A 24,715-nucleotide genomic window follows, 5' to 3' on the forward strand; every position below is an offset into this window, starting at 1 on the left:
TATTCAGTAATAACATATCAGATAAGGGACTTATATCCAGAATTTATGAAATACTTGAGCACCACAACAAGATAAAGGAATTTAATTTGAAGCAATGGAAAGGAATCCCAAACCAAGTTTGGAGTTTTAGTTCTTCCAAAAGTAGAATTCCTTAACATTTCAACTTTCATGTTTGAAAGGTGAGATGATCATTACTCTATATTCTTTACATAAAGTTAATAACTCAATCAAAATGCTTTATTCTCAAATTCTATACAGAAGAAATCTTTCTGAAACCATATATAAAAATAGTGAGGCTTTGTGGGGACAGTTACTTCTGACCTTTATTAACTTCACAATGGAAATATTCTCCATTAGTCATCCACACAATTAAACCAGTTTCCATAAGATCAGACATGGCCTCCATGCTCCTGACGGCCTCCATACTGCTGCTAATGCAAACACTATTGTACTGCTCTACTCCTGGGTCCAAAATTCCTTGCAATAAAGAACTCACAGTTAGAGGGTTTATTAGAGAAGTTTTTTTAACTTCCTGAAGTTTAAGAGCTTACCATTCACATTAGCAACAGGGAGCAATTACTCAGGATAGCTTCTCAAGTGTGCTCACAGGCCCTTTGACCTTCAGCGTCATGGCTAAGGTCAGTGTTACAAAGTCATCTTCTTGTTGATTTGCCATCAAGTAAGAACCCATTCAGCTGACCCCTTAGGAGGTTTTTGGAGGAAATGAAATGGCAGGGGAGAATATTGCCCATCCTTCTCCTGCAGAGCAGTTGGTAGATTTGAACCACGTGCCTTTGACAATTCAGTGCATCTTCTTACCACTGTCTTCTCTCAATCCTCCAGCCAGCTTGGATGGAGACGCCATCTTTGACTCTGTGGGGAAACAGTCCCAAGTCAGCTCTCTTTCATGCTGACTTCTGGTTCCTCTGACTAAGATCATTATCTCTGGCAGAGAAGGACAATCACTGCTATATCTCTTTCTTCCTCCTTGGTAGTAAGATTTCCCTTTCCTGCTGCTAAATCTGTTCAATCTAAACCTGACAAGATGGGTAAACTGACCAATCTCATCACCAGTCATTTTGCAAGATGATACAATAGTGGCATATCAAAAATATTAAGTGAAATAAGTCCTTCATTAGTTAAGATAGTCCTTTATTCAGAGCCTACTGACCAAGGCCAGGACATATTTATTTAACGATAATCTAACCTAGACTTGAGTCAAACTCCATCTGTATTTGAGTGCCAATGTATTAAAAAGTGAACTTAATTAAAATTTCATTGGTGTAAATGTTTAAGTTTATAAAAGCTTACGTCTATCAAACCAGAAATGACATACTCATTAATTTCAGCATTCATTTATTGTTTGTATTAATTTCTAAATGTAAAACATGTAATTGTTAGCACTACTATTGAGTCACTTCTGACTCATAGCAACCCTATGTACAACACAATAAAGCACTGCAGTGGGTTCTAGAGTGTCAGAGATGATGAGGATGGCATAGGATAGGGCGGGGTTCAGGTCAGCTGTTCATGGGGTCGCTGTGAGTTGTACTGGATTTAACGGCAACCAACAACAACAACAGTTCTGCAGTCTCCACAGTCATTGCTATGTTTGGACCCTTGTTCCCAGCACTGTGTCAATCCATCTGGCAGATCTTCCTCTTTCCAATGATCATCCCCTTTCCCACACATAACATCTCTCCCCAAAGATTGTCCCCTCTTAATAAGATGTCTAAAATATAAGTGACAAAGTCTTAACCATCACTGCTTCTAAGGAGCATTCTAGCAACACTTCTTTTTTTAAAAAAAATGTGTTTGTTTTTTTACAACAGCCCATGATCCAATCAGTATTCTTCACCAACACCAAAATTTTAAGTTCCTTGCTATCAGTATTCATTGCTGGACTTTCATATTCAGGCGCTTAAAAAGACCATGACTTGGATCGAGTATGCAATCCACCTTAATCTTGGAAGTGACATCTCTGCTTTTGGATACTTTAAAGAGGTTTTTTGCAGCAGATTTACTAATAGATTATTGGATTTCTTGACTGCTGCTTCTTTAAACACTTATTGTAGACTCAAGTAAAATTAAATTCTTGACAACTTCAATCTTTCTCCCCAGATCTTACGATGTTGTAAATTAGTACAATTGTGATTTTTTTTCATTTTCTACATATATTAACAAAATTATAATTACTATGCCATTTAATGTATGTAAGCATACCTATAAATATATTTAGGGACAAAATATAACTGAAAACTTCTAAATTAATATTTCATCACATGTGATAGGTGCTCATAACAAATAGTTAATTAGTTCTAATTTGGGTGTCTCTGTTTTGAGTGGCTTCTTCAAAGAGTTTTACTTTAATCTATTTAAGTTAGTCTTATTTTGTTTGTCTGAAACTCTGGATCCTCTAGTCCTAATAAGTAATGGTTTCTTTTAAAAGTTACGAAAATTATTTCATAGTTACCTAAAAGTCTGAATGTCTCATTTTAAGTCATACTTTGATTTTGAGAGTTGTAAAGAATTTTATTTACAAAATCAAAGCAAAAAAATTATGACTATATTATAAAATGCTCAATTGACAATATATCAATAAAATATTTACTGCTAACTTGAAAATGAATTTACAGATGTTAAAAAAACAGTTTCTTAATTTTTCCGTATCAGCTATTATTACAGCTCTAAACTCTAATTAATCGTTACCTTGAAGGTCCATTTTAAAAGCCATTGATATTAGCAGATGTCCAGGACTGAAATAAAAAGCAGAGCACAATGGTGTAGTCCATAGGAAGTTGCACTGCTAACCCCAAAGTGCACCTCACTGTTAGTTCAAATGCAGGGGCCGTGGAGAAAGGTGGACAATCTCCTCCCACACAGTTTATTGCCTCTGAAAATCTGCTTGGAGGTTCAGCTTTGAGTCACTTCTAACTCCATGGTAATGAGAGAGAGTCCAAGTTAATCATGTGATCATGTGATATTTTTTCTTAAAAATTTGGTCATTTACAGATTTGAGAAGCAAATACATTACTAAGTCGTATCTTCTTTGTGTTATGCTTCTGCGCATAGTGCCTCATCCATACTAAAAATCAAACCAGTTGCCATCAAATCAATTATGAATTATAACAAACCTGTAGAACAGAACAAAACTGAGTTGCCAAAGTTGTAAATCTAATAACCTAGAGGTAAGGAATTGTGCTGTCAACCTGAAATCATGCAGTTCAAATCTAACAGTTGCTCAATGTGAAAAGATAGATAATCTCTTCCATTGCTTAAAAGTCAGCTAAGAATTATACTGATACTACATAGTAGACTTCAGCGAATAGAGTAAGTTATGATGCAGAGGGGACAGAAAACTCATGTCTTTTTCTCTGGTAAAGTCTCCTAAGAAAGATTTCCTTTGCAGGGGGAGGGGAGGATTAATTATGGGGTAGGATGATTTGATGGGTGGAGGTGGTGAGGAAAATTGGAAGAATCTGTCCTGGAAAACAATGTATTTGAATTTTGTAAATAAACTAGGATTATAATTAAAAAAATTTAAAAGCTAGGAAAAAACCAAAGAAAAAAATAATGCCTAAATTCAGTCCAACTTCAATTTTCCATCACCTGCCAAATAATTTAACAGAGTGGTTTAGACAGTTAGAAAAGAAAGATCAGTGACTTGGTTGGGTCTGTGTTAGAAGGTGAGTTGATGGTAGTGGGAATCAGCCTCTCACTCACAGAGAAAAACACAGGCAGAAACAAGGCAACTCATCCTAATGGAGAGGTCTTTAGTCAAGGCAGGGAATCTAGCAGTTCAGTCACGTGGACCAGGTGAAAAAGGGAAAGACGAAAGGGAAAGGAAAGATGGCTGCCAAATGTCCAAATACTCATATCAAAGGAAGGCACATTTCTTTGGACAAGAGCCAGACAATGCTGAGTATTTAGGATTAAAGTCTGAGGTTCTACAGCTGTACTGATCTGGGTGAGTGGTATCTGACAATTCATATATTATTTATTAGTGCCTGTGATAAATTGCAATATTAAGAATGCTTAGGATAAGACTCTTTTTCCTATGGTAGAGAAACACAGATGGATGAAGTGACTTGTACAAGAGTCAACCTGTGGCAAATTCATTAGCAAACTCACTTTCCTAGGCTTTTCATCCAAAATGTTCTCTACCTCTTTCTGTGAGTGATTGTCTATATTTTAAACTAAAGACAAGATTGTAAAGAGAGACTGCTGTGTTTCAAGTTTCTTTTTGCTCCATGCTACTACAGCACAATCTAACTAATTGCATCCCCAAATAACCCTAAAGAAGTAGGATCTACATTACTCTTTTCATATTTGTTGTTCTGAGGTGCCTTCTGCTAACTGCTCCACTGAGTTCCTTGATGTTTTATATGCTGCAATCTTCATGGGAGCTGATTTTCTCCTGTGGAGTCACTGATTGGGTTCAAACTACCAACCTTTCCATTAGCAGCTAAGCATGTTACTGTTGTACGATGAGAAACCCTTGCTTTAATATTTAGGATAATATTAATAACACATTAACTCAAATATAATCTCATTTAAAGTTCCTCTCTTGGTGATTGTTGTTGCTGTTGTTATGTGCCATTGAGTCACCAGCAACTCATAACTACCCTATATACAGCAGTCCTAAACCCTGCTCGTTCCTGTGCCAATCTTATCATCTCTGACACACCAACCCCCATTAACCCAGTCATTGAATCAATCCATCTCATTGAGGGTCTTCCTCTCTTGCACTGTCCCTCCACCCTCGCAAGCATGACTTCCCTCTCCAAGGACTGGTCTTGCCTTGCAACATGTCCAAAGTATGCAGATGAAGCTTCAGAATCCTTGCATCCAAGGAACAGCCTGGTCTCACCCTCTCTAGGACAAACCACTTTGTTTTCTTAGCAGTCCATGGTATATTCAATACTCTTCTCCAGCATCACAGCTCAAAGGCATCAATTATCCTTCTATCATCCCTAGTCATTGTCGAGGTCTCTGAAGCATAGCAAATAATTGCAACACACTTTAATTGTCAACACTCCCAGTTCATGATTATAACTATATTGGACAACAATATCTGTCCAAAATGGTAGAAAATCCCACAATTGCATTTTGGGTGCTATATAAGGTCCCCTCCACTCACCCTAAAACATGAGTGAGTCTATTTACATGGGGACAGGGGAAGCAACACAAAAATTAAAATCTACATATGATGATCAAAATAACTAAGGCCCATATGGAAAAGCAGTTGTCTTTGGTCCGTTGTCTGTTGGAAATTTTACAAAATAGCATAAAATTTTATTCAGTCTGAATTGAGAAGTTCTTGTCATAAGTGATTATTTAGTCTGCTCTACAAGTTTTAAATTAACCACTGAGTAAGTTGTCAAAACAGTAGCACTGTTAGAAAGCCTTACGTATATAAATTCAGCCACAATTCCCACATCGGCTAACTACACTATACTTTTAAAATATATTTGTTGTTCTTTCCTTTCTCTTTTTACTCAGAACTATATCAAATATATTGGCACCAAATTATAAATATTCTGAATACTGTTAACTAAGAGCACTCTTTAGATTATGACATTTACAAATATCAAGGCTATTTCAGGATCAACACTTTTTTTGGGGGATGAACATTTTTACTAATTGTAATTACTGTCTGTCAGAGACAACAATCCTAATTGATGCTGGAGAATTCTTCAAAAGGTTGATGACCTTTCTAGTTGTATCTCCTTTCATTAGTTAAGTCTTTCTCAATTGTCACATTGCATTAGATATGTGCACAACAGTGCAGGGAATGAGAAGCAGTGAAAGGTTGTAGGTATTATGTTTTAATGAGACAGCATTTCTGTTGAGTCTGAACGCCTGCAGTTGGTTCAGAATATAGTATTTCAGTTAAAAACTGTGACATGTTTAGCAAACCACGTCTTTATTAAGGTAGGCGAGATAGAAGCATTATAAGAACTCCTGTGTGACACAATTATTACACCTGCAGTTCTAGGAGCACGAAAGAGACTTTTTTTCTAGTGAGGCATCCTGAGCTCTGGTAGTATGAAACTCTTTACTTTTTTTTTCCCCTTAGGTCCTAAAGGGTTTCCCAGAATGCTTGCAAGCTGACATTTGTCTACATCTCAACCAGACTTTGCTGCAAAACTGCAAAGCCTTTCGGGGGGCAAGTAAAGGTTGCCTTCGAGCTTTGGCAATGAAGTTCAAGACCACACATGCACCTCCGGGAGACACTCTGGTTCACTGTGGGGATGTCCTCACGGCACTTTACTTTTTATCCAGAGGCTCCATTGAAATCCTCAAAGATGACATCGTGGTAGCTATTTTGGGTGAGTGTTTTAGAACTAGGCGATGACAGATTTATTTATTCTTGCAGCTCTGGTGTCACTGCCTGTAGGGAGTTGGGCTGCTAACCCAGTGACCACGCCTTTCTGGAGGTTCAAATTCACCAGTGACTCCATAACAAAAAGATGGACAATCTACTTCTATAGAAATTCAAAAGAGGGTCAACTATGGGTCAGTTCTGACGGCAATGAATTCTGAGTGATTGTTGTAGAACAGGATGGTAACAAATTCATTTGTGAAGTGGGGATGGGAATTTTTAAAAAAAACAATAGTAAAAGGACTGATCTATTTATGAATACTGTCTAAATAGAAGGGTAATTTAGAATTCAAGTCAAACAACTTTGCAGAAAATATGTTGTCATTACTGTCTTGTTTTCCCCATCCTCTGATGTATAAACACTTCCATGACACCTTTTGGTTCTTGGCATCGACTTAGACATTTGAGGCCAAATAAATGAAAATAGTTAGCTTTTTGCTTTTTTATGTGAGAGGATCTTGGATTCACTCTTAATAGTTTTTAGTGTTTACTGTTGACTCAAATGATGCATAGCTTATCCTCCAGAGGGTTTCAGAGATAGTTAATCACACTGGAGGAGACTGTCCATCCTTCTCCAGTGAAGCCCCTGATGGATTTGAACTGTGTGCCTTCGGGATTGCAGTGCAACTTCTTACCACTGTGATACCAATCTATTACTTTGAAATAAAATGTGCATATTCTAGGCATCTGTGCTCTTACGGGCCAGTGCCTTGGCATGGCCTGGCTCCATGATTTGATGAATTTCACCCATTTGCGGTGCACTTTGTGATGTTCCATCAAAAGCTTAATTTGAGTCCTTGACTTCAGTAGTAGAGAGCTGTGAATACAACAGATAAGGATGCAGGTGTGAAGAGATTGAAGTCATTAATAAACTAAATGTCAATGTAAATATAAAATAGTCTTTATTATCATTCTTTAAATATAACTTTCTACTCAACAAGCATGAATTGATAGGAATTCTGCAAATATTATGACAATAGGAAGAACCAGAGCAGAGAGAGGGAGTCAATTATATTTTCTTGATATCAACCCAATAGGTTTAAATCCAACTTTTCCTATGAAAATATGTATGTCAATGGTTAGTAGAAATTTGAACTTATCTTTTCCCCTGTAGATAAAATGTGGTTCCATTTAAATAACTGATATAGCATAAAATTCACCTTTCCTCAACCTCTCATGTAAATATATGACAATTCGTTCCGAAAGTCAGAGATGTTGTCTATTTTATTCACCATTGTGTATAAGCAAGGTCTGGCATAACACACATTGCAAATGTATGACTTACTTTAATAATTTATTAGAATGACAAGTTTTTAAAAAAAATCCCAAAATGGAAATAATGTAAATTTTGTTCCCAAGTGAATAAGCATATAGAAAATAAAACCATATTGTAGATCACGAGAATCCACTCAGTTGGGTTTTCACTAGATTTTCTCTGGTATACTTCCAGGCAACAAGCATGCTTCTCTGCCTTTCTGATCTTTGAATCAGCAATGCTAACTTCTGTGGGAAGATAACAAGCCTTTTTGCTTTGTAAAATAGTAATTTTAGGATGTTATTAAGCAGTGCTCACTAACGGCACTTACTCCTTGCTCATTTTTTAAAAAGTCTTGCAGGCTAATTAAAATACAAAGCTAACGCTGGGTTTAGTTCAGAGTTTTTTCCTTTGATCCTGAAGTATTAAAATTTAAAGAATTTCAGCAAAGTGTCCTTTTCTATCCCAATTTCCATGTAAGTTAAAACCTGTAGTTCTCTCAAATTATGATTGTTCATTATATTTTTGAAAAGCTAGTGAGCATTCATTTAAACTCAAGTTCATGTCTTCTACTACAATTTTTTTCAAAGACTAAAATATGATATTAATTTCTCTCTATTAAATTCTATGTTAAATTAAGACTATTCAAGATTTTTTGCATTTGTGCTTTGACTTGTTAGAATTTTATTGTGTAAAATCTTTGTGGTTTCAACAGTAGGATACACTTGAATTGTCTACCAAAACTACAATAAACATCAAAGGATATTCTTATAAATGCAAAAGAAACTTCAGAATAGGATAAGAAATATTATTTTTTTCACTCTTTATTGTTGTTGTTATGTGCCATTGAGTCACCTGCAACTCTATATACAATAGCTCTGAACCCTGCTCGATCCTGAGCCTGTCTCATTGTCTCCAAGACACTTACCTCAATGCTCCAATGACTGTGTCAGTCCATCTAATCCAGGGTCTTCCTCTCCTGTGATGCCTCTCCACATTTCCAAACATTATGTCCCTCTCCAAGGACTAGTCCCTCCTGGAAACATGCTCAAAGTATGTGATACTGAGCTGCAAAATCCTTGTTATTAAGAATCTTTAAAAATTTATATTATCAAGTGTTTTAACATTATTACTAGAGCACCTTGGAGCCAGAATGCATAGACATTAATCCTGGCTACCTGGTCTCAAGCAAGTCAAAGGTCAGGGCAAGGTTCAGATCTGTTGCTCAGAGGGTCACTATGAGTCATAGTAGATTCGACAGTCGACAGTATATGACCCCTCTTTCTCCCTCACCTCATAGTTATGGAGTCTCTATGGCTCCATCTTGAATTGACTTGACCACAGCCATTGCAGGGTATTTTCTTTGGTATCTGGATACTTTTTTTAATTCTTTCTCTATTTTACTCAATTAGCAAAACACTATTGGTTTACCTTTTTAAGTCTTCTTTCCATAATAATAAAATTTGGATAATAGTTCATTATTAATGGAGCTATTGCGGAATGAAATGATGTACGTAAATACTTGATACAGGGCCTAGCGCTGAGTTAGTCTGATTAACATTTGTTGTTATTGTTGTTCAGTTGTCATAATCATCATCATTGGACAGACATTGAAAATTATGTGGCATAAGAATAGGCAAAGAAGATGGAGAAGACTTATCCTGAGCCAAACATTGACATAACCCCAGGGTAGGTGGGAACAGAAGGAAGACAAGGGCAAGCAGAACAAAGGCCCTCTGAGAATGTTCTGACTATGTATGTTGAGATTATACAGTCATTTTTGTTAAATCATTGGACAGATTCATCAAGGAAATTGCTAAACAGTTATTAAAAAAACAAAAAAAAAGATATATTCAGATTTTACTCTTACATTCTAAGGTTGATATGTCAGAATTGGCCTAGTGGTGAGAAACTGGACTGCAGTCCCAAAAGCAGGCACTTCAAATCCACCAGCTTCTCTACAGGAGAGGGCAAACAATCTCCTCTGTACAATTAATCACCTCTAAAAAAACCAGCTGGAGGGTCATCTATGTAGGTTCTAAGTCTAAATAACAACACAAAACAATCACTTGCTTAGAATGTCCAACAGAGAGACCTTCTTGTATTAACAAGAACATATGCAAAAATATTATTAAAATACTCTATGGCAAGACTCATTGCTAACACTGTAAGGCATACCAAATTTAAGATATGTTTACTACATTTTAGACACTTAGCCTAAGGACTAAAAATAAGGAAAAGATAAAGATTATACCAAATAATGAAGATAAGAGGTAAAACTCCACTCAGTAAATATATTTTGAACAGTCAACGCCAGTTCTAGAATTTTGCTCGTCTTTTGACCATGAAATCTTATAGTTGAAATCACTTGTTAAAGATTCAGTCAATATTCTCCTCCTTCTTTACAAGAAAAACAGTAAGTTTGGATATCCCTCTAGCTCATTTTTTTTCTTTTTAAGGAAAAAATGATATATTTGGAGAAATGGTTCATCTTTATGCCAAACCTGGGAAGTCTAACGCAGATGTAAGAGCACTCACATACTGTGACTTGCATAAAATCCAACGAGAAGACTTGCTAGAAGTTTTGGATATGTATCCAGAGTTTTCTGATCACTTTCTAACAAACCTAGAGTTGACTTTCAACTTAAGACATGAGAATGCAAAGGTATGTGGAAACTCTTTACTTCCTCTTGAAGTGTGGAAATCTACATTATATTTTTAATAAATTGTCTTTTCATTGTTATCGTAATGAATGTTTAGGGAGAAGTTAGATTTTCATTCATTCATTGCTGCACAATCTTTCCCGTCCCCCTAGTTATCTTTGCAATGATGTAATATTTACTTGCATAAAAATTTCTGAAAGAGCAACTGAAGTATTAAAATAACACTTTACTTTTTTATTTTGTTTTAGTATTTTGAAGGAAAGGCTATGTAAATATGAAAATTTCTCACGTATTTGGTATTTATTAAGGAATTCAGCCTAACTACCTTCAACTATGTTGAACAACTTTAGTAGATAGTTAAGATTGACCTTGTAGGAGCCCTTTGGTGGCATATTTGATTGAAAATATGCTTGATTTATATTAAATGAGCTAATTATTTCTTTGAAATGGGATATTGAACCATTATTAAGAGTTTATCTACTACAGATGTTAAAATAGTCTTTCTTAGTTATTATTTACACTCTTTATATACATGTTAGTCATGTCATCTCAGTAAAAATTGAAAATTTAACTTAATTAAAGCTTAGGCCCATGTTTATAACAGTTTTCAAATTACAAAAGTATAAATTAATTAGGTTTTAATACTGTGAAATAAAAAAGAAGAAATGAGCATTTCAGAAAGAACAATGCATATTCTAATAGATTTAAAACTTCAAAAATTCTAAATGTTAGTTAACTGACTATTAATTTTAAGAACTATTTTTCACTTTCTTCTACTGTGAAAGTGTGATTTTTCACATCTTCTACTCTGTATATCTAGAATTTCTGCTGCAGCCCACAGTTTATCACATTTCACCGTTCCCCTTGCCCCACCATCCTGCTCCAATTTGGAATCATTTTTATTGAAATGAAATACTGGGTGTTTAAACTTTGCTAATGTAACGTACTACTAACTTAATATTCTTTCTGGAATAAAAATACTCAAGTCAGTATTTAGGTTAAAGGTCCATTCTTCATGGATTTCATTCCCAGACTCTGTGAGGAACTTAAAGAAAAACTTTTAGGGTCATTAGGTAGCCACTTAACATCCTAAAGCATAAGCTCAAATAAGTGCTTCTTTTTAAAACTCTTAAAAATATGGAAAATCGTTTAAGTGGTAAAAGTTTCATGCTGTCAGTATTAATCGTATTAAATAATTATTTTAAATCAGTACTTTATCAAATCACAATTCTCTAGAGTCGTTTTGATTTTGCCATGGAAAGCAGCAAACATTTACCTTGATCATTTCTTTATATTAATAATTATACAAAGATTCAAATAAGTAAAAGAGGTACTTCCATTCTTATTAACAAGATTGATAATACAGAATGGACCATAAGGAGAACAAAGAGGAGCTAGTAAGAAAAATAATGAGAGGTTTAAAGCATAGTGTTTATGGAATTCAACCTCATATTTATTGTTATATTTAATCTGACTACCATTATCACCGGGAACTCTGGTGGCCTAGTGGCAAGAAGCTTCACTGCAATCCTGAAGGCATATGGTTCAAGGCCACCAGCTGCTCTGTGGGAGAAGGATGGGCAACCTCCTCCCATGCAATTGACTGCCTCTGAAAACCTGCTGGAGGATCAGCTATGGGTCGGTTCCGACTCTAACTAGACCCCATGGTACACAACAAAAACCACCATTATCAAGTAACCTAAAACACCATAGATAATTAGTTTATATGTCTGTCTCTGAGGTAATAGAGATTCTGCAAAGGTTTTAATGTATTTATTGTTATTTTTCTTTCACAAGTTACAAAAAACACATTCTACATAAAGGAATATTTGGTCTCTAGCTCATATCCAGTTATTCAGCCTAAAGATTTCTTATGAATAACATCTAAAATTTTATTTCCCCATCAGATGTCACAACTACAAGATTTATTTAATCTATTTTATAATTTAGTAACAAGCATTAAGTAAAGGATTTGCCTGGATTTGAGTAAGTGTCAAAGTGGTTGGAAAGATATGAAATAGAAAAGAGTTTACTCATAAAACCTTATGTTCAAATTGGGTAACTGTCCATTTTATTTTCATGTTTCATTAACAAAGGCTGATCTCTTATTACGATCACAATCAGTGAATGATTCTGAAGGAGACAACTATAAACTACGAAGAAGGAGATTGTCATTTGAAAGTGAAGGAGAAAAAGGTAATATTTTATTCTCAAAATTTAAATTTAGAGCATAAAATTACTCGTTCTGATTTTAAAGATAAATGTCTTCAGGTCTTTAGAAGGGTAAATCCTGTGCTTTATTTGGAAGCTAATAATGCATTTCTAATTGATAAATCTCAACTATGTCATTCAAAAAGTTATCTGATATCTATGATGACATTATTGATCAATTGAAAAGAACGGAAAAAATGGAGGTAAATTAAATAGTTTAATAACTACAATTCTGAGTTCTCTGTTCTGGAGGGAAGACTTTTATGAGCTCAGTTTTATTGCAGCTATACATGACATGGATGAAGGTGAAAAGGTTTTTAGTTCTCTTTACTCTCAAACTCTCTTTGATACTTATTCTGGAGCACCAACTCTTTACATTTTATTTGAATATTCAACAATTCATTTAACATTTTCAGAGCACACTGAATACTCTGAGAAACAAATTGCATGCCTAGGCCTAGGAATGCAATTTCTGGTCATGTGACATTTTTTAGTTTTTGAGGAACCACAACACTGTCTTACACAAAAGGAGACTTGTACATAAATGCGCATTATTCACAAAAGCTAGATGGTGGAGACAACCTATATGCTTATCAACAGCTCAAAGGATCGACATACAAGGGAATACTGCTCAATGTGTTAAAAAAATGAAGTCTTGATGCATGCTAGCATATAGAAGAGGCCTTTTGCTGAGAGAAATAAACCAATTACAAAAGGAAAAATATTTCAGGAAAGGAGAAATACTTCACTTAGAAAAAAAACCAAAGGCAGATGTTTATAATTCAAAGACTCATTACAGATTCCTAACAGTGAAAGAGATAAGGGGGGGGGGCTAGTGGTGATGTGAAAAACACATTGATCAAAGGTAGGATCGAACAAGTGATTGTTCTTGTTGTTGCTATGTGCCATCAAGTCAGAACCAACTCATAGCTGATTCTCCAGCAAGTTTTCAAAAAGAGGCAGTAAATATATGTGAGGAGACTGCATACTCTTAACCCATGGAACAGCTGGTAGATTGGAACTATATGCCTCTGAGATTGAAGCATAACTTCTTACCACTAGGCCACCAGAGCTCCCTGCTGCCAATAGTTCATGCACCTTTAGAAATTGGAGGTGGAAAATGCTTCATGATAGAAATATTTACAATGACAAAAAGAAAACAAGAGTAGCAACTGAAACCACTAATGTACAACCAAACACCTCATTGGATTCTATTCCTCTGTTTGAACAGATAGTCATGATTGCATGGTCCTTGAAGTGCATTGTCCTACCAAAATGTTTAGTGTGTTTGCTTTACCTCTTAGTTGATTGTGCAATGCTCAAGGTTTAATAAGTTAATAAGGGACCAAACAAGTAAAAAATTGCTCTGTATTACTTGGAGCTACAGATAAGGAGGGAGAGTCAAGAATATGAGGAAAATATGGAATGAGTCCACTGCTTTTCTGACAGTTTATTGTCTTTGGTGACTTGTCTGTTCTTAGAATACTGGAATCCAAGCCACCTATATTGCAAATACCCAGAGAGAATAAGTTAAAGCAGAGCTTTCATATTAGAACAGATTAGGAAGAACCAGACAATATATTTTTAAAACATTGACCATTGAGATAATTATGAATAGGGTGAGAACATTATCTGATACATGATTGGAAAGGTACTCAAAATATGACTAGGGACAAGCTGCCTACTCAAAGTAGAGCTGACTGTAATGATTGGGGATAAATTGAAGTTTCTATGACCTTTATTTGCTAATGAGGCCTCAGTGAAAGTGAGAAAAAGCAACCGAAAGGTGTCATTAATAGTCAAGATGTGGAACACATAAAATGTAAATCTGGAAAATTGAAAGTAAAATAAAAATGAAATTAAATACAAACAGATCAGTATGCAAAGCATGATGAGCTACAATGGACTGGCGTTGGTCATTTTCAGACAATCATATAGTCTGCGTTCTGGAAATGACAAATTGAAGAGGCCTGACATCATAATCTGTTGAAAGAACATTTTATAATCTCTCCTGAAATAAAGCACTGTCAGTGATAGGATAATATTCATATTATGTGTCATTTAAAATTAAGATTAGTGTGTGTCAAAGTTGAATCTTTTTAGCATACTTACTCAACTCTACGCTGAGCAAATAATTTGAGAAACTGAACTCTGAAGAACACAGCATCAAGATTGGAAGAAAACTCATTAACAACCTATAATATGCAGATGAAACCACCTTACTTATTGAAAGCAAAAATGACTTGAAGCATTTATTAAAGAATATCATGGAAGCCTTCGGTATGGATTACATCTCAACTAACAGAAAACAAAAGTGTCCACAACTGAACCAATAAGCAAAAGCATGATAAACTGAGTAAATACGGTTGTCGTTAAGGGCTTCATTTTGCTTTGATCCACACTCACTGCCCAGAGAGAAGCAATCGAGAGATCAAAGACATATTGTGTGGGGTAAATCTGCTGCAAAATAGCTTTCTGAGGTTTTAAAAGCAAAGATGTCGCCTTGAGGACTAAGGTGTGTCTGTTCCAAACCATGTTGTTTTCAATAGCTTTCCACAAATGGGGAATCTGAATAATGAATAAGGAAGACTGAAGAATTGATGCATTTGAATTAAGGTATAAGTGGTGAATTCTAAATATGCCATGGGCTGCCAGAGGAATCAATAAATCTGTCTTGGGAGAAGTATTACTGGAATGTTCCTTGGAAGGAAGAATGGTGAGAGTTTTGTCCCATAATCTTTAGACATATTACCGGGAGGACCTAGTCCTTGGAATAGGATATCATGCTTAGTAATGAAAGCAAAGGAGGAAGACACTCAATAAGGTGGACTGACAAAGTAGCTACATTTTGAGGCTAGCACAAGAATAGTCAATCTCTTGTTCTGTTAAATATAGGATCTCTGTGCTGCTGAACCTACTGAATGGCACTTAAAAATAATGCAAAGTATAACTATTTACTTCATGAATAACTGCCTCTTTTGCTATAAAACTAGAACTGGGTGGTGCTCAACATTTTCATCCAAGATTCCATTGAAGAATCCTAATAAGAAAGGGAATATGCAGAACAAAATCTACATTTCTTCTGGGCTCTTGACTTTCTGGAGCTCTGAAAGATGTATCAGTCCCTGAAACTATTACCCCAAGATAATCTTTAAACCTTAAGCCAGAACAAAGGAAATTGCACTCACCCCAAATGTGATGCCTCTCTGGTAGTTCAAATCTGCCAACAGCTCCATGGTGTAAAAATGGACAATGTACTCTTAGGAAATAAACAGCCTCAGAAAACACAGTGGAAGGACAGCTCTGAATAGGTTCTGACTACAGCACTGAATGAACCAGTGAAGTCCCTGAAGTCTTCTTAAAACCGAACAACAGTTTAACTTAATTAGTTTTATAAAAATCTGCCTTGAGCATTATGCTCTTTTAAGATCTATATGGGATCAAATTTAAACTCCAAAGATTAAATAGAAGCCTTAGGAGGCAGTGAATTTATGTTAATGACAGGAGGATAATTCAGAAACGAGCATGAGAATGGCTGCACAACCAATGATACGTATGCAGTGTCACGAAATTGTCACATGGAAACTGTTGAAATTGGCATATATTTTGCTGCATATATTCCCAACAACAACAAAACAAATGAAATTTAGAGGTAGAGGAGAAAGGCCTTTTCCTCCCTGTGGAGGGAGATGTATATGCTTCCATAATTTCAAATACAAATAGGAAGTGGCCTAATGAGAATAAATTCCTCACAATTGAAGCCTAGATCAATTCCTCACAATTGAAGCCTAGATCAGAGTACTTTAAATTATACCTGAACATATTAGAGAGACTTTTCTCAAGAAATAGCAGCAAAAAGCCACTCATGCCCTATGCTGATCTAATAAGCATTCTAGTCTTCCCTTTTACTTGGCCTTTCAGCAGCATATGTCATTTTCTCTTCTCCCTCTTACACACTTTTCTTTTGGCATATGTGACATTGCGTGCTTCCTGTTTTTCTGCTGCTGTTATGTGTGATTGAGTTGACTACAACCCACAGCAATTCACGAACAATAGCTTTGAACTCCTGGGCCAACTTCACCATCTCTAATACACTTGACCCCTATGGCCACAGTAACTGTGTCAATCCATTTTACCAGGGTCGTCTTCTATGCTGACCCTGTACCCTTCCAAGCATGATGTCCTTCTTCAAAGACTGGTCCCTCCTGGCAGCATGCCCAAAGTATGTGATACAGAGCTTCCCACTGATTTTCTCATTTTTTCGCAGAATCCTTATGTTCTAAACTCATGTGTTAGTTGTTAAGAGCTTCTCAAATCATGCTCCTAAGTATCTTCTCTCGTTCTAAATCCTAAATGGGGAATCTTTAATGGGGTCTGCCATTTCCTACATTGTCAATCTTATCTCTTTCGATAATTCCTCCTATCACTTCTTTTCCTTTGTAGCGTTAATTCCAGTTTTACTTCTAGATGTAATTTCACTACTATGTATCAACATTATCTGTGTCTAGATATCAGCCATGAGTTGACGAGTATTTCATTTTCTGGAGCATCAGTATATGTTGTATAGTTGGTGCTCAAAACAATGAATTTTGATGAATAAAATAGAATTTAAGGTTCTTCCCATTGATTCTTGCCCTCATTTTGCCTTCTTACTTCAGGCACTTTTCTTAATTTTCTTTTTCTTTCCCTCTAATTTTGTGCTACAGATGATCATCTCTACATATCAAGTTTACAATTCTTCCTTGTTAATTATCTCTATGTTTGTGTGTGTGTGACCATTTTAATTGAATATACTTCCTGTGTAATTAAACACACTTTTACACATACATACATCAGCCACTAGAGAGCTCTGGGAGTTAGTGGCATGAAGTACACTACTAACCCACATACTTCAAACCCATCAGCTGCTCTGTGGGAGAAAGATGAGCAATCTCCTGTGGGATTTACAGTCTCTGAAAACCCACTGGAAGGTCAGCTATGAGTTGATTCTGCCTAATTAACACTTAGCAACAGCACATCATACACTACCCCACAATTTTTAACCCATTAAAATTACAGTTTTCCCCCATGGTCAATATCCAATGACACCCAATAGAAACTCTTCCTTGTTGTCTTCTAAAATACAAGAGTTCTTTCTTTTAGAAATTCCTGAAGCACTTTCCTCTCTTGCTGTTGTTGTTGTTATGTGTTGTCAAGTTGCTTGCAACTCATAGCAACCCTAAGTGCAACAGCCCTAAACCTTGCTCTATCCTGTGCCAATCGCACTGCCTCTGACACACCGATCCTGATTTCCCCAGTCACTGGATCAATCCACCTCATAGAGGGCCTTCCCCTCCTACGCTGTCCCTCCCCCGTCCCAAGCATGATGTCCCTCTCTAAGGACTGATCCCTCCTTACAACATATCTAAAGTATCTCAGACGAAGCCCCAGAATCCTTGCCTCCAAAGAGCAGCCTGGTTTAACCCTCTTCAGGATGAATCTTCCTCTCTTACGATTACATAAAAATCTGTCTTGCATTGAAGTTATTGATGTATTTATTCTATTTCTTTACCAAAGTGTAGGTTCTTTTAACTAGTAACTCTGTAAGTATTTGTGAAATTTGGTTCATTATTGAAGCTTCTAGCCAACTGTAGAACAATAAGCCACTCACAAATAGGTGATAATTTATTTCTGCAGCTTCTTTCATTATTCCCTTTGTGGTTTTTTTCCAAATCAGAAGTATTACTGTCAATCTGTTCTTTCATAGAGTTAATCTAAATCTCTTATTCTGAAGTTAATCTCCCATTTTTATCTTGCTGGAAATGAAGAACAGCTTGACAATGTTGTCTATATAGCAATGGTCCCCATACAGTTGAAGGTTTATTAAATCTCCTTTAAATCTTGTTCACTTTCCTCATTCTCAAGCTAAATAATCTGATGTTTTTATCTTCTGATAAGGCCTCAAAAGCATGTCACAATGTATTTTGTGCTCACGCAACTAGACATTTTGATTGATTCTGGAAATGTTCCCTTTAATCACAGACTTAGTCTATCAGACCCATTTTTTATAAAATGAAGTTGGTAAGGGATTTGCCTGCTTGCAGGGCTGCGAAGTTTCCTGGTGTGTCAGGTTGTTAGTGTCATTTATTAAATGTAAAAACACAATTAGCTGAAGAAATTAGGAAAGATCCAGCAGGGACCTGAAGAGGCTAGGTGAAGTGAACACGGATAAATGGTGATTAATTTTCTAAAACACAATGTTTGGGAATGATTGTATGAAACTCAATGTGAATAGAGGCATGTACGAAACATAATGTACATAAATAAAACATAATGTGTACAAATTTTGTATGCAAACCAATATTAAATAAAATTAGTGTAAAAAAAAATCCTACACAATTAGCTCCAGTAATCCAGAGCCCAAGAGCCTTTTCTCCAAATCTGTAGGACTCTTGAGTACTGCAAAGGAGTATTAAATTTGCTGAAAAATATTTTGTCATCATCACCTCATTTTATTGCTCTGAAGGCAGTCATTTATTCTATTCATACTGATATAGAGTCAACTTCTATAAGAAAAACCTACATATAAGTAAGTGTAAAGAACAGAAAGCAGATCTGAAGTGCTTGCTGCAGAAAGTCAAGGGCTGTAGTCTTCAATATGGATTGAAGCTCAACATCAAGAAGATAAAGAACTCACCACCAGGTCAATTGGCAGCACTGAGATGGATGGAGAAAAGATTGAGGTTGTTAACAGTTATAGCTTACTCAACTCCACAATCCAAAGTCAGGCACCAACAGTCAGGAAATCAAAAGGCAAATTGCATTAGGTAAATCTGCTATCAAGGACTTTTCCAGAGTACTGAGAATCAACAATGTCAGTCTAGAGATTAAGGTGTACCTGATCCAGGCCACACAGTCTTTGCAATTAGTTGCTATGCATCAGAAAGCTGCACAATGACTAAGGATGATAAAAGAAGAATTTATACCTTTGAGTTCTGCTGGAGAAGAGTATTGAACATACCATGGACTGCCAAGAAAATAAATAGGTCTGTCTTGGAGAGGGTAAAACCAAGTCTCTCCTGGGAGGCTAGGATTCTAAAGCTCTATCTCACATAATTTGGGCATGTGTCCATGAAAGACTGGTCCTTAAAGAAGGGCATCATGCTTGGAAGGGTGGAGAGACAATGCAGGAGAGGAATACCCTGGATGAGACGGATTGATACAGTTACTAAGGCAATGAGGGTAGGTGTGTCGGAGTCAGTGAAACAAGTGGCTCACAACAGGTCAGACTCCAGAGCTGTTGTACATAGGGTCTATATGAGTCACAGGCACACAACAGCACATAACAATAACAACAAAGAACAAAAAACTTTCTGACATAAATCATAAAGTTGCAATGAAATTCTTTGTTTCTTAGAATTATATAATTGCTCACAGAAAACAGTACCTTGAAAGCAGACATCAAAGAGCACCAACTACTGTGAATCTATCAACTGTTGTTGTTAGGTAGATGCTATTGAGTCCAATATGACTCATGTTCTCATTGTTGTTGAGTAGCATTGAGTCAGACTTCTTTGCTGGTGGTGAGATTTCTCCAATTCTACTTCTGGACCTGCTCAATTTAATGGCAAGACAAGCCAATCTCCTTGTGAATCAGTGAGACTACCCAATCCTCATGTGGATTGGCTAACACATCCTATTTGCGTATTCCCTACCACCATCCCATCCACATGGTAAAGTCAGTCAACAGACTAGGAAAGCCATTTTGAGCAATGGCTCAAAACTAAAGCCTTACTTACTTCTTTTTCGAGCAACTTAAAATTCAAAGCTAAGGTTAAAAAAAATCACATTTTTAAATATTAGGGCAGGGAGATGATTAGTATGGTTGTTTGGTTTTTGGGTTTTTTTAACAAAATAGACATGGACTAGAAGAGTTAAAACTTTTTAAATTTTCAAAAGTTGATAAAAGTTACAGAATGAGCTAGCTCTTTCCAATCTGGAAATATTGTTGAAATTTTATTTTAAAATCTAAAATATAGAGTTCTCAGCACTAAACAGATGCAATCACAGCAGTTGAAAAATGATCACAGTAAGTATCATTGTAAATCATAAACAAGATGCCAAATGATAAAAGAAACACATAAAAGGGCAACACACATAAAACACAATGATGAAAAATGCTCAGCATGCTCTTTCTGAGGATTTGAGATTTTGCTACCCATTATAGGTAATATGAACATTCTAAGAGTAGAGCAGATAAGACTTCTGTCTTCTCACTTTCCTGGCCATATAATTTTATTTAAATGGGCATTCCTATATATTGATATATTTCAGCCAGAAAAAAATCCATGTTTCAGAAAATATAAGAGAAACCTTGAACTCATCATGCTTTGCATTTCCAAAGATAGCAGCAAAATTTATAACCTTTTCTAACTTTGGTGCAGTCATAGCCCCAAAATTGGAATTTTTCTTATCCATTATGTTAGCCCTCTCAGGTCTTCAGCTACTTTAACTGCAGACACTTGGTCTTGTAAATAATCAACATATGTGCAACTAGAATAAGAGAATTAGTACTTCCCACTCTGAGAAGCAAGACCTTAGGAGCGAAAGGTTTGAAAGAAACTGGAGCAAGACCCTGTTGAAAATAAGACCTTGTTGGCAAGATTCTGGTGATGGTGGTGGAGACTCTGTGGCATTGCTGTGCAGAAACTGTGGCAAGTTGTAACCAGAGCTTTGAGATAAAGGCCACACAATTAAAAGTTTTACTGTTCTTGCCTTTGATGATGTAAGAAGAAGCTGAACTGAAGCCCAACCCTGGAGAAATTGTTCCTTGGGGTTGTTAGGCTAAAACTTGGATTTGCATTTGATGATATTCGTTTCTTCCTTCACTCTCTAACTTACTTCCCTTATAAACCCTATTCTCAGTGTCACAACTGTAAATCCATGAGTAAACAAATAAATGACCTATTACTGCTGCTGTGGCTCTAGAGACACCATAGGATGGTCTATGGGCTCTTTATCTGCTTTCTGCCCTGCAGTGGTAAAGGGCTGTACTGTTCTCACTCTCTCTGACCCTTTAAGAAACACTCATGGCTCTGTGCCTCCATGTACCATTTTCAGTTCTCTAGACAATTGGCTTAGTCTTTTCATATTGTGATCCAAATACCATTAAATTGTTAAAGTGCTTCTTCTTTAAAACAAACAGACCAAAATTTAAAAAAAAAAAATCATTGCCGTCAAGTTGAAATCATCTCGTAGCTGATGCTATAGCAGATTTTCAGGAGCTGTATATTGCATGAGAGGGGCTTGCTCATCTCTCCCTCAGAGTAACTGGTGAATTTGAACTGCCAGAAGGATGCCACCTTTTGGTAGTAACTCAATTCACTATACCTTCTGATACCAGAGTTCCTTCATTTCTGTTTATTCCTAACTTTAATTTCTATCAAATACTTGGAAGGTTAGACTTATTTTTCTAAAATAAGAGTAGAATAATTGGAAGTATAAATAGTTAAGCACTCCTCTAACAAAAAGATTGGAGATTTGACACCCAGACACATCTCAATAGAAAAGTCTAGTATTTGTGTCTGAAAAATCAACAACCGAAAACTCTATGCAATTTTCTTACACAAATGGTGTGGCCAGTGAGTTAGAATCAACTCACTGGAAATTGGTTTAATTTTTATTTCTAATTTTATGAAATTTATTATTTTCATTTTATTGGTATACTTTGGTTTCTTTTTGTTTCTTTTTCAAATAATATGTTATGATTCAAGTTTCTTTTGTCAGTTCTAGTAAGATGTAAATGTACCATTTTTATTGTGAAGATGATTATTAAAGACTTGGTATATTTGTATAGAAATCTGGCCACGTAAATTCAGCATCTTTTGAAACTAGAGAGGGGCTACAAATTCTTGATCTCAAATGAAGACTCCAATTTTCCAATGAAATGAATTCATTTTTAATGAATCTGTCTATAACATGCTCATCTTATCTTAAAATTACTACCAATACAAAATCTGAAATGAAAGTGCTGAGCGATCACATTAAATGCATCTATTTGACTAAAGGTTAAGTCTTCCTATTGAGTCTGACAAATGGAAATGGTAATGAATCTAAGGGAACCAGTCCAGAGAAAATAAAATTAGCACAAATACTTGTTTGAAGATTATTATAGACTGTGTCATCCAATCACTAGGAAGGGTCAGATAGCGTGTTTATTAACTACATCAGGACACCCTCTCTTGTGTCATGGCTTCCATCTGACCAAGAGAGATACACATGAAGCAATTTGCAGATGTTTTTTAATTATGTCCTGTAAGAAATGGGGAGAGGACAACAAATGTACAGAAATGAAGGCGAGAGGAGAGAAGATGAAAATTGAAAATCATCCAAATCAGAAAGCAGATTAAGACAAAATTCAAACTCACTGCAGTGGAGTTGGTACTGAGTCTTAGTGACCCTCCATCTGTTTCTGAAAGTGGTAGGGAAGAGATTACTCACCTTTCTCCAATGGAGTTGTTGCTGATGGATTCAAATTGCCCTTGGGATAGTGAATGGTGTGAATCAACTGAGACTATGCCACCAACAAGTAATAGTTTCTCTTTATAAAATAATGGCAACATAAATAGTTATAAAAACTCACTTCTAGCAAAGAGATAAATATAAAACATCCTTACATTACTGATGGTAGTATTTCTACATAAAATATTATTAATATTATGAATAGTGGCCACAGACGACTTGATGGCACAAAATATCAACAACACTATTTTAGTGATTCAGCTCATAGTCTTTTCAATTACTTTCTACGCTGCTGAGAGCTGGATAATGAATAAAAATGACAGAATTGATGCCTTTGAGCTATGGTGTTGGATAAGGATACTGAGTAGGCAGGGACTGCCAAAAGAACAGATATGTCTTAGAGAAGTTGTAGTCAGAGTGACTCTTGAAGTCAAGGATAGCAAAGCTTCATCTCAGATACTTTGGTCATATTGCTAGAAAAGGCTATTCCTCGGAGAAAGACATAAGACTTGGAAAGGCTGAGGGACAATGAAGGAGAGGAAGACTTTCAAACAGGCAAATTGACACAGTAACTGCAGCGATAGTCTCAAGGGTGTCAGAGATTGTGAAGATGGCACAGGATAGGATCAGTTTCAAATCTGTTTTTCATAGTGTTTCTATGAGTCATCTCTACTCATCTCTATGGCCCCTAACAACAAAAACAACACTATTTAAAGGGAACTCTGGTGGCTTAGCAGTAAGGAACTGCACTGTGATCCCAAAAACAGCCTTTATTAATACATCAGCTATTCCATGGGAGAAAGGAAATCTCCTCCCTTGGAATTTACTGGACCCGAAAACCTGCTGAAGGATAAGCTATGAGTTGGTTCAGACTTGATAATACATAACAACACTATTTAAAAGAGACCTGGAACCATAATGGCTACAGATTGGGCTACTAACTAAAAGTCTGGGTTTTCTAATTAATTCTGCGAAGATTAGTAGCAGAGTAGCTGTAAGAAGTGTCAAGTAAATATTGTCCCAAATTCCTACCTGTTGTATAAGTAAGTCCATGATTTCTGGTATCAACAGCTCATGTTTTGTTCTATTTCTTAGTTCCTCTATGTCCCTTTGGATTGGTGGTTCACTGAGGTTTCCCAGAAACCCAGATGCCTCAAAAGAATGACTCACATGCAGATGGTTTTGCCGAATCCGGTGCATGATGGGCCAGGATCCTAAAGATTGTTGGTTGTGGTGCAACTAGATGCTAGTTCCGTGGATAAAATGTTGCAAAAGACTGACAGAGAGTAGTTCTGACATCTCATGAGGTTATATAAATCTCTAGTAGGGTGGGGCATGCTCCTCTCCTAATTCTCTCTCCTTAATACAGTAAATACTTCAACCAAAAAATAAGTAGCTAGGAAAATAAGATTGGCTAGGAAAGATATTCTGAATGATAATCCTTAGACACCCAAAGGTTGGTAGTTGCATCACAAGCAGAGTCACCTGGGTATAAAAGACTTGGGGATCTGATTTTATAAATATTTGCTCTTCTAATTGGTGTTGGATACTTTGGGCCAATTCAGTGTTTAGTGCAATAAAGCTAAAAATGTCCTGATCGTACATCCATCCTGATAATCATTTCCTTATTTCAACCTATTATGGAAACTACTAGTTGGTCCACTGTCTTGATATTGTTGTTGTTGTTATGTGCCATCGAGT

At 36.1% G+C, this 24,715-nt stretch overlaps 1 protein-coding gene across 1 annotated transcript in view; it reads left to right on the plus strand.

Annotated features, from left to right (window-relative positions):
* Window positions 1-24,715, plus strand: part of KCNH7 (potassium voltage-gated channel, subfamily H (eag-related), member 7) — a 759,623-nt gene that overhangs the window by 691,666 nt on the left and 43,242 nt on the right. Inside the window, exons 10-13 of the mRNA XM_006879356.1 lie at window positions 6,080-6,332; window positions 10,100-10,305; window positions 12,400-12,499; window positions 13,671-13,679. Of these exons, the coding sequence (XP_006879418.1) occupies window positions 6,080-6,332; window positions 10,100-10,305; window positions 12,400-12,499; window positions 13,671-13,679 (568 nt within the window). The remainder of the gene's footprint in view (window positions 1-6,079; window positions 6,333-10,099; window positions 10,306-12,399; window positions 12,500-13,670; window positions 13,680-24,715) is intronic.

This window comes from Elephantulus edwardii, unplaced genomic scaffold, assembly GCF_000299155.1.
Source record: "Elephantulus edwardii isolate Elephantulus edwardi_28Jun2011 unplaced genomic scaffold, EleEdw1.0 scaffold00003, whole genome shotgun sequence".
NCBI lineage: Eukaryota > Metazoa > Chordata > Mammalia > Macroscelidea > Macroscelididae > Elephantulus > Elephantulus edwardii.